The sequence below is a fragment of the Tupaia chinensis genome, unplaced genomic scaffold (assembly GCF_000334495.1).
Source record: "Tupaia chinensis unplaced genomic scaffold, TupChi_1.0 Scaffold143163_1, whole genome shotgun sequence".
Taxonomy (NCBI): Eukaryota; Metazoa; Chordata; class Mammalia; order Scandentia; family Tupaiidae; genus Tupaia; species Tupaia belangeri.
Window position 1 is genome coordinate 8353 of NW_006203007.1, and position 11613 is coordinate 19965.

The 11613-nt window shown below is 40.5% G+C and overlaps 1 protein-coding gene across 1 annotated transcript in view; it reads right to left on the bottom strand.

Moving 5' to 3' along the window:
* Positions 1-9981: 9981 nt before the first annotated feature.
* Positions 9982-11613, bottom strand: part of LOC102469841 (vomeronasal type-2 receptor 26) — a 23797-nt gene continuing 22165 nt past the window's right edge. Inside the window, 1 exon segment of the mRNA XM_014582236.1 lies at positions 9982-10904. Coding sequence (XP_014437722.1) covers positions 9982-10904 — 923 coding nt within the window.

Consider the following 11613-nt stretch of genomic DNA (forward strand, 5'->3'; position numbering starts at 1 on the left):
AAACCCCTCAAAAAAAAAAAAAAAAAAAAAAAAAAAGGTGTCTTTGGCCCAAACGGCCTCCCTAAGTATGATCAGGTCCTCATTGAGGCCATTTTATTCTGTGGCCCAGCTCAACTGGGACCCCAGTATTAAAAAGGGAAGGCTAATTTGACCAAGTATTGGCAGACAGACCTTCATGTGAGGCTTGTGCCATACATTTAAAAAAAGCCTATTAATATGCCTAGGGTTTCAGGTAATGCAGGGGCCCAAAGAGTCTCCCACCGCTTTTCTGGAGAGGCTAATGGAGGCCTACAGGACTTGGACTCCCATTGACCCCAAGTCTTCTGAGAACAAGCGGGCCATTAAAAAAACATGGCCATTGGAAACATGAGTGTCCTGAAAAGTCCCAAGGCAAAAGTCCACCTTCCCAACCCCCCTCGGATATTGGAATTGGACTCTGATTGAAGGGGTCAGGGGCCCTTCTGGGCCCTTCTCCCCCAAGCCTCTGGTAACCTTATGGAATCTTGCAACAATAGCTATTATGTATGTCGTGGGACATCAAATTGCCCTCTCCAAGCCTGAGGTCACTGGGAAAAACCTCGCTGATGCAGCAGCCAGAGAACCATCCCTCATGGAGCCCCAGGTCCTGACTGCACAGCCTCTCCTTTAGTTACAACTGACATACTTTTCCACTCATTTGCAATGGATTGCTCAAAAACAAGGTACCTGATGGAAGGTTCTCCTTAGTTTAAAGACTCATCTAACCGTATCTCTTCCCCAGACATTGACATGACCCCTAATTCAAAATCCACATCATCTGACACATTTGAGTGAAACCAAGTTAAACCTTCTTCTTGGACAGTCCTGCATTTGTGGCAGGATGGCTCTTATTCATGAGGTTGTACATGCCTGTGATTCTTGTCAGCATGTTAACACCAAGCTCAACACATACCTGCTGGGATATCAGCAAACAGGAACAGAGCCTCTCCGCCACTGGGAGACAGACTTCACTGAGATGAAACTGACAAAGGGTGGATTCTGCTACTTCCTTATGATGGCGGATACCTTCTCCTGCTGAGTAGAGGCCTGGCAGACCCCTTGAGAAGGTGCCCAGATGGTGACAAAGAAGATCTTAGAAGAAATCTTTCCCCAATATGGAGTCCCAGACCATCTGGCTTAAGACAATGGCCTCCGCTTTGTCAGTAAAATTACTCAGCTTTTAGGCAAGGCTTTAAATTTTGCCTGGGACCTTCACTGCAGTTATCACCCTCAGAGTTCAGGTCAGGTAGAAAGGATGAATAGGACTCTTAAGGAAACTATTACTAAGCCGATCATGTCATCTGACGGTGACTGGGTCCAAAGGCTCATGTTTGCCCTTTTTCATGTGCATAACACCCCAGGGCCTCAGGGCCTCTCACCATATGAAATAGTCTTTGGCCTCCCACCTGTGCTTCTGCTGAATCTGGAGTGACCAGAGGCCCTGGAGTGGGCAACACAGAAATAGGCATCGGACCTGTTAAATCTACAACAGGTTCATTCCCTCTTGCTTTCTTATTACCCTCTGGAAGAGTCCTCCCCCTTGCTCTCTCCCCTCTCCACAATTGGGGTTAGGGATCAAGTGCTTATTAAGAAACACTATAAACCCAATCTCTTGCCTGGGTGGGAGAGGCCATTCATTGTTATTTTGACTACTCCTACAGCATTAAATGTTGATGGTGATAAGATCTGCATTTATTACACCCAAGTTAAGAAATGGACAGTCCCAGAAGCTCCAACTACCTGATGTCCCTCCTGCTACTGAGGCTCCTTTGGTTGGTGCTCCCATCCCCTGCGTTCCAACAGCCCTTTAGTTGGATTTGAATTCTACAAAACGGTTTGACCAGTCAGGAGGTAAAATGCCTTTGCCCCCAATATGCCTTGTTTTTCTTTCAATCTCTGTTCTCTGTTCAGGCAAAACTGGTTAAAGTCCCTTCTGGGGTAGGCCAGACGACTGAGAGGTGGACATACCCAGACTTGATCTTATGGATGTGGCTCCATAGATTTAGAATGGGGATTATGACAGCTGGAGCCATACCTCTGCTCTGAAGACTCCTCCCCTGACTGCTGTGGACCGGATGACTTTTATTGTGCACAATATGAGTGTGAGACATTGGCATCTTGGGCTAACAGGGACTATCACCTTTTTCTAGAATGACCCTCCCCGCCTAACCCCTGTACGCTGGGGACCTGCAATGCAATCAGACTATGTTTAAAGCCTTCAGCCATTTCCCTCACCTGATGGGACCTGGGACATACCTGGGGCATTTATTTATATGCCTCTGGTTATGATCCTGGGACCCTTATTACCATCCATCGCTACACCACTCCTTCCTAATTTAATCCCATCAGTCCTGGTCATGCCCTCCTGCCCCCTCAGCAGCACCCCCTTTTCCCTTTGCCACACCCTCTGTCATCCACTCCCTTGTCTAGCCCACCAGCCCTGTTGGGAATTCCTCCAGCTCAAACGGTTACCAGCCTTGATGACCCACCCCACTGGGAGGCCCCTGACTTCCCGGCCATGGCTCAACATATTCTGATGCAGACCCGTGCCATTCATCATGTCATCAATGAGACTAATCCGGACTTGTGGGCTGAACTGTTGGCTTTGCTGGAACCCTTGTCCCCCCTACTTTGTCAGCTTGGCATCTACCATCGACCCTTTGGGATGGGAGGACATCTCTGGCTGCTCCCAGGATACACCTGCAATGACTATGGGGGACTTACAGGAGATGGGTCTCTGCTTAGTTATCTCAACCCTTATTCTCAGAACTGTAACTACACTAGAGTAATCACCGAATGACTTACTGTTTTTCAGGCCCCTCTGGGAACCCATTGGGCATGCACTTGGGGGCTGATGCCATGTGTTAGCTCCTTTTGGTTTAACCATTCTGGGGGATTATGTTGTATCCAAGTGTATATCTTGCCCGTGGTGTCTCTGTATTCTAGGCCTGAGGGATGACACCACATCCTGGGATTGACTCAGACCAAAAGAACAGTCCTTATCCTAATACCTCTTCTAGTAGGTTTGGGAATTGCTGATTCCATGGCTCTTGGAGCCTCGGCCTTGATTACCAATTCACAGCACTCTGCTGCCCTTGAATCGGCCATCAATCAGGACCTTAAACATCTTACTGAGGGCATAGAGACTCTCCAACATGGGCTAAGTTCCTTGGCCGAGGTTGTCTTACAAAATTGGAGAGGGCTAGACCTTATTTTTCTTAAACAAGGTGGTCTATGCATGGCTCTGGGAGAGACCTGCTGTTTTCTATGCAAACCAGTCCTGAGTTATTCAACAGACTGGCTAGTTATTCAACAGACTAGCCCACTGTCTGGGCTAACATTAAAGACTGAGAAGACAGATGCCAAACAAGTGCAGGATGGCTTGAGGGGTGGTTCCAAGGAGCCTCCTGGCTGATCACCTGCTCTTGGCTATTGCAAAGCCTCTGCTCCTTCTCCTGCTCATTCTGATGTTGACTCCTTGTCTAATTAATTCACCCATTGGCTTTGTTTGGTGGCAAATTAACAAAGTTTGCGTCCTGTATCTCCGCACCTATTATAAAGAGGTTGCTGGAGATGAACTAGAAAACGAGGCTGAGGTTAATGAGATTGACCTCATCAGAAACTCTCACCTCTAAAAAAAAAAAAAAAAAAAATTGGAAAGTGCCCCTAAAAAAAAAACAACGGTCCCTCCATTTTCTCCATATTGGCGGCCATCTTAATGTCAGCCTAGGCAACCAGCACTGAGAATCAAGCAGAAACCAAGATGTGGTCACATCTCCCAGGCACAAGCTATTCTTCTGAGACTTATGACCCTGCCATTGCAGTTTAGTACCTAGCTACCCCTCTGCCAGGTGTCTTTTATGTAACTTGTTTACTTGCTGTATAAAAACCCTGCTGCCCCACTGAGGGCCACCAGACCCTTACTTGAATGTCTGGTCAGTGTGATGGAGCTTCAACTCTCAATAAACTTCTTTCCTATCCCTTCCAATGTTTGGCTTCACGTTCCTTGGCCTGTTCCTGATATTACAGATATGAGGATGTGTCTCTGGAAGAACAAACATGGAAGCATACTCAAGCCAGAAATCAGAGTTTGTAAAGACTGGGTAATGAGATGGGCAGTCAGGGAGGAAAAAAAAAATCATCTCGAAGAGAGGAAAGTGACCATAGAACTCAGTGTGTGAAACAGATTTAAAGACACAAAGGAATTCTGAAAATGCTGAACATCTCTTAATAGTCATCTACACAGGTAATACTGGTAATCACTGTGTATTAAGACACCAAAGGTCATGGATTTTAACAGTTACTTTTAATTAAATTCTCTAAAACTGCACAACTAGTTTTGTTATTTATTTACTTATTTAATTTTTTTTTTTAAAAATTGAAGCCTCTATTTTCCCCAAAGTAGTATTTCTACATTAATGTAAATGGAAAGCCACATAATATACTTCTTTTAAATTAACATCTTAAATATTAAACTAAAAAATGTAATCAAGCAGAAATCATTCTCTGAATAGAGATCATGATCTCAAGTTCTTTCATTTTTTCCCCAAGAGTGGAAAATAGACTCTATGTAGGAAAGCTGAAAAACACTAATTTTTTACATTAAAAGTTTAATATTATCAGAACTCAGTCCAAAGAGTAAATAAAGTTACAATAACTACACTGAAATTAACAAAAAATAGAACTTACTACTGGAATGCAATTTATTAAATGTATCATTTACTCTTAAAACTGCTTAATCGTTAATCAGCAATGTATCATTTAGCAGCTGTAAAACTTTTTCTTTCTTTCTTTTTTTTTTTTTTTTTAAGGTTTTTTACCATAAGAAATGTGTACTTGGCAGAGAGGGACTGCGAGAGAGAAAGTGAAAAAGCACTCACCAGGGGGTATGTCTATCCTTTCCTGTCCGTTCTCCACCTGGTATTTTCAACATGTACACACACACGTGCCTGGAGTGAATTTTCAAGCAGCCATGTCCTGGACTTGAACCATGGCTTGACATGTGGGAGTTCAGCACATTAACCACTTCACTGCATGCTTGCCCCCCTATAAAACTTTTTTTTTGAGAGACACCTTTTCTTTTCTTTTTCTCTCTTTCATTCTTTCTTTTTTTTTAATTTAAATGTATTTATTTACATTCATTCACTGTACATCATTACAGCATACAAAATGAGATTTCTCATCCAAAATACACTGTATATTGGCTCAATCAAGCACATCAATGTACGTGTTATCATAAAAAAAAAATTTTCCATTTCTTGTTTTCTGTATATTTTGCTTTTTTGTTTGCCATCTGTGATTCCCTATCTCTCACCCTCTGCCGTGTCCCACCCTCCTCCCACATTGTCTCTGGTATCCATGGTTGCTTTCTATGCATTTTCCTCCATCTTATTGATTAGCTAATGAACTTAATTAATCTAAATATTTCCAATAGCAAGCACAGCTGATATATACCTATCCATAAACACAAGTCTGACTTTAGGCATAAACCTCAGTGAGTAGAATGAACATACTATAAAGTACCACTTAGCTGGGGCTATATAGCTTACTGCAGTCATCAAATGCACATACTTTTTTTTAATTTCAAGAAAAACAGTTTTCATGTTTTTTTTTCTCCTGAAACTTTTTTTTAATTAATTAATTTACATACATCCCCTAAACATTGTCACAACATATAAAATATGGTTTCCCATCTAGAATATACTGCATAGTAGCTTAATCATGCATGTTTTCATCAATAATTTTCCATTTCAAGTTTCATATATATATATTTTTTTGTTTATATATATTTACACCTATGTCTGACCCTCTGCCCTTTTTCACCCTCTTCTCACACTATCTCTGGTGTCTACAGTTGTCTTCCATGCCTTTTCCCCCAACATTTTATTAATCACAGAAATTCATAAATAATCTAACTACATTCAATAGCAAGTTCAGCTGGTAATTTCAAGAAAAGCAGTTTTGAACTGGTAAGGAAATTTTCTTGAAACTTAAAGCCTGGAAACAGGTTATTATTCTGTTCAAATAGTAGATACATGAACCCATTGACAGCTCAAGACATGACAAAAACTCTTAAAACCGAACAACAGACTCTTGTTTTTTTTTTTTTTTTTTTAGAGGGGTTGTGTTTTCTTTCCATATGATGGATAATCTTGCTGGGTACAGTATTCTTGGTTGGAATTGCTTTTCCCTTAATACTTTGAATATATTTTCCCATTCTTTCCTTGCTCGCATCGTTTCCAATGAGAGATCTGCCATTAGTCTGATGGGATAGGCTTTGTAGGTAACTTGCTGTTTTTCTCTTGCCAGTCTTAGTATCTTGTCTTTGTCTGTGGTTTTGGTCAGTCTGGCTATAATGTGTCTTTGAGAAGATCTTCATGGGTTGATTCTATTTGGGGTCCTTTGTATTTCTTGGGACTGGATCTTTGTGTGCCTCTCTAGGTTTGGAAAGTTTACTTGCAGGATTTCATGGAGTAGATTATCAATGCCCTTATGAGTCTCTTCACCTTCTGGGATCCCTATTATCCAAATGTTTGGACGTTTGATGGTATCTAGTACTTCTCGTATATTATTCTCAAATTTTGGGGCAATTTTCTCAGTCTTCATGGCGGATTTTTCTAGGCCAGCAATTTTCTCTTTTACATCTGAGATTCTATTTTCTATATGATCTAGTCTGCTTTTAATACTTTCAAGGAAGATTTTGACTTCCTATATTATAGTCTTCATCTCTAACAATTCCATTTGATTCTTTTGTGAAGTGTGTAATTCCTCTTTTAGATATTGCAAGAATTTTCTCTCCTCCTGGAACTTGTCAGTTCCTTTCTTCTCTCTCTTCTGTAGTTTCGTGTCTCTCTTCTCTTCCATCTCTATTTAGAATATTGTGAATATTCTAAATTCTTTATCAGACATTTCCATGATTTCCATTGACCTGTCTGTGGATGAAGAGGAGTTATTCTTTTCCAGTGGAGGAGAGAAATTTCCTGCTTTCCCATATTTCTTGTGGCCCTGCGATGATTTCTAGTCATCTGATGGATAGTGTGTTTCTTCCCAAAGTTGAAGTTCAATCTGAGTGTTGAGGAGCATGCAGAAAAGGAAACAGAGCGAGAAACAACAGGAACAGAAACAACCAAGAAACCAAGAAAAAGAGAAGAAAAAACTAAGAAAAAAATTTAAAAACCAAAGAAATTAATTTTTTTAAAAAAAGCAAAAATTAGAAAACTTAAAAAGAAAAAACTGCAAGAAAATTAGAAAGAGATAAAGCTAGACAGAGACAGAGACAGAGACAGGAGGCTTGAAAGTCTTCCTAACATGCGAGTTTGTGGGCTGGAGGCTGAATTATCAGTGGAAAATCTTTATTTCTCTGATTCCCCTGAAGTCACTAGTTTTCAGGAGCCATGAAGGTGAGAGACATCTTTTCTTTCTTTCTTTTTTTTTCCTCTTTCATTTATTTATTTTTACATTTTTCCACAAACATTTACTTTACATAGCAAAAAAATTGAGAGACATCTTTTCTATAGGGTACATGCAATCACCAGAGCAACAAAGAGAGATAAATAAATAGATAGAGAGATCATCCTTTGGGGGGGACCACACTGCTATCCCTGCTCCTTCATTCTCTTCTAAAGACTATGGGCACACATGCACACACAACCAGCATGAGTTTCAAGATGCTGTGTTCAGTACTCAAACCATGGTTGACCATGTGAAAATCTAGTGCCTAGCTACTATGCCACTTCTTGACTCCACAACTTTTTAAGAGTGTAGATTACCAACTTAAAGTGCTGCAAGTAACAATAACTTTCTTTTAATGAGTATCTTTAGTTTGTTCTCTTCATGTAATTGTATTCTGGTTTGTATCTCTACGCAGTTTCTTCACATTTAGGTCAAATGTTTAGCAAGTTTGTAAATTTACATTATAAAAAGGGTATAATAAAATTTTCTGTCATGGAAAAATTTTAAAAAGAAGGGAGATATCACATCAACACAATTTAACACAAGACACTCCAGAAAGCAGAAACGCCAGCTAGCAGAACAAAGATATTCAGATTGGAATGAAGAACAACCAGATGGTATGATGGTTTTGTCACTGGACTTCCACATAGTCAACCACAGTTCGAGTCCCTGACTCAGTGTCTTTTTTTTTTTTTTCTTTTTTTTGAGAGGTTTTTGCTATCGAGTGTGTGCACTCACCGGAAAGAGAGAGAGAGAGACACAGAGACAGAGAGAGAAAAATCACTACTCAGGGAGGGTGGCCACACCACAATCTCTTCGCCATTCTCCTCTCAGGATCTTAGGCATGCATGCACATGTACCTGGCAGGAGTTTAAGCCACCAGGTCCAGAACTCAAACCATAGTCAACTACATGGGAATCCAGCAACATAGCCATTACCCCATCTTCTGTTCCCACCTGACCCAGTTTCTTAAGCTGGATGTATGTACTTTCATGCCTAATATCACTAGAGAAAAATAGAGGAGAATGGAGAAGAGATTGTGGCGTGACCATCCCCCCTAGGGGGTGATTTCTCACTTTCTGTGTCCCTGTCTCTCTCTGTCTTTCTGGCGAGTGCACATGCCCTATAGCAAAAACCTATCCAAAACATAAATAAAATAGGGGCTGGCAAGTGGCATGGTGGTTAAAGGCGCTGGACTCCCACATGGCCGACCATGGTTCAAGTGCACTGGGCATGTGTGCATGCATGCCCAAGATCCCAAGAGGAGAATGGAGGAGAAGGGGTTGCAGTGTGGCCATGCCCCCGGGGGTTGATTTCTTGCTTTCTGTTTCTCTGTTTTTCTGGTGAGTGCATGGGTCCTGTAGCAAAAACTTCTAAAAAAAAGCTTAGAATGAATATAAATATGAGATATTAAAAACCATGCAGAAAAACAGTGTAAGCACTACTTAGTTTTTTTAAGAACATCAAGAAACTGACTGAACATTAGATATATTTTATTAAAAAATGAGAAAAGATACAAGTCAATAAATCAGATATGGAAATAAAGACATTTCTTTTTAAAAATTTTTTTACTGAAGTAGCTTTAATTCTTTCATATAATTTTAATAAATATTATTTAAAATTGTTTCTATGTTATTGGATACTTTTTGTAATAACTTTTTTTTGGAGAGATTTTCACTATAGGGTGTGTGCACTCGCCAGACAGAGAGAGACATAGAGACAGAAAGCGAGAAATCACCCCCCCCAGGGGGGATGGTCACGCTGCAATCCCTTCTCCTCCATTCTCCTCTCGGGATCTTGGGCAAGCATGCATACGCGCCCGGCATGAGTTTTAAGCGACCGGGTCCGAGACGCGAACTGCGGTCAACTACATGGGAGTCCAGCAACATAGCCATTACGCTAACTGCTGGTTCCCCTAATAATTTTATATTTAAGTCTTACTTATTAATATTATGTGTTACTCTTTTTAAAATTTATTTATTATCATCATAATCTTGTTTATATTACATTGAATCACATCTAACTTTACAGTGTATTACATTTCTTTTTCCAGAAGTAATACCTTGCATATCAGTCAATACAGAGACATTACAATCCCCATTACATCATCCAGTATCTTATTGTTTTTCCCGATCATTATTATTATTATTCCAATAATATTTTTAAGCATTCAATCACTATTTCTCATTTTGCTTGTAAAAAGACTTTACTCAACATAAAATTCTGACTACACAAAAGTAACAAGCTTTCTAGGAGAACACAATGAATAATAGCTAATAAAATTTAATAAATAATCAATACACATAATGTAAAAATGCCCATTAATCTAAGATACCATTCATAGTTGCAGGTTTAATACCTGATTAAGATTGATATACACAGTGACTGTTTTAAAGAATGAATTTAAGAAGCCGGTCATTTTCAGTTCTTTTATCATATGAGGATATAAAACCGGGGTGCATTTTTTATTCAAAACCCTAAAATTGTGATACAGGTTTATGAGATAAAACCTTATAAATGTCTGTTTTATTTGGAATTCTTTCTATTTTTTAAAGCTTTCCAGGAGTTCTCATCAGGCCTTATCAGAATAATGTAACACTTGGGCACAAAGATGCAGCCTAGAAGCCCTGCACTGGAGGCCAAGATAGAGAACACCTCCACAGCCACCATGAACTTCCCCTTGGTGCTTTGATAGACGGGGACAAATGTGACCCAGACACTGCAGAACACCAGCATGCTGAATGTGAGGAACTTGGCTTCATTGAATGTGTCAGGCAGGTTTCTGGCCAGGAAAGCCACAGTGAAGCTTCCCATAGCCAAGAAGCCCAGGTAGCCCAGGACGCAGTAGAAGGCAGTCACTGAGCCCTTGTTGCACACAATGATGAGGTTTCTGGGCTCAGAGTGTGAGTCTATGTCAATGAAAGGGGGAGAGATTCCCAACCAGAGTCCACAGATAATCATTTGAATCAGGGAGCAAATGGGAATGATGGAATTAGAAGCCCCTGAGAGCAGCAAGCACTTCATTGTTCTTCTAGGTTTCACGGCACTGAATGCCAGAATCACAGTAATTGTTTTGGCCAGAACAGTGGAAACAGCTACAGTGAACACAAGGCCAAATGTGACTTGTTGGAGGACACAGGTGGCTGTGTTAGGATGGCCAATGAAGAGCAAGGAGCAGAGGAAGCACAGCAGGAGGGAGATGAGCAGAATAAAGCTAAGAGCCTGGTTGTTGGCCTTGATGATGGGAGTGTCTCTGTGCTTCATAAAGATCCCCAAAATTACAGCTGTGAGAACAAGGAAGCACAGAGCTATGCAGGCCATGGCTGTCCCCAAAGAATCCTCAAAAGCCAGGAATGTCACAGGCTTGGGGAGGCAGTGAGTTTTCTCACTGTTTGGATACTCTTGAGCTGGGCACTGGACACACTGCTTTGAATCTGTTGACAAAATAAAGATTCAGCATTTCAATTTCACAAATTGATTGTCATGTTGAAGGAAATGGTCACTTTTGTGTACATTTTCTCAGATAAATCCCCAAGGTAATACCACGATACACCAAAGTAAGACACTGTTCATGACACTGGGAAATTTGTTTTTCGTCTGTAGGTAGCAGCAAAGTGATTTGAAATTGAGTCTCAGTGTGTGCGGATCTTGGTTAGCCCATTTTGAGGCTCTCAATGATGTTACCAAGAATGAGAATTTATTCCAGATCTATTTTCTACTCCTTCCTGAGTTTTCCTTGAGATAAACCTTCTATTTCCATGGCTTATCATAATTGTTTATCACAACAGTAATGGATAGTTTTCTTATTTATATTTAGAAAAGAATCACTTTAATTTGTTCTCCTGAAATATCTTAACTTTTCCTCTAACCTAATTTCTATTGATTTTTTTCTTGAATATAACTTGTCATTTTGTGTACAGACTTTTCTCATTGTACACTTTGATTTTTCTGTAAATATTATCATAAACACTCCTATATAAATTTTTTTTTGGAGAGATTTTTCACTATAGGGCACGTGCGCTCACCAGACAGACAGAGAGAGACATAGAGACAGAAAGCAAGAAATCACTCCCCAGGGGGGATGGTCATGCCACAATCCCTTCTCCTCCATTCTCCTCTCAGGATCTTGGGCACGCACGCACA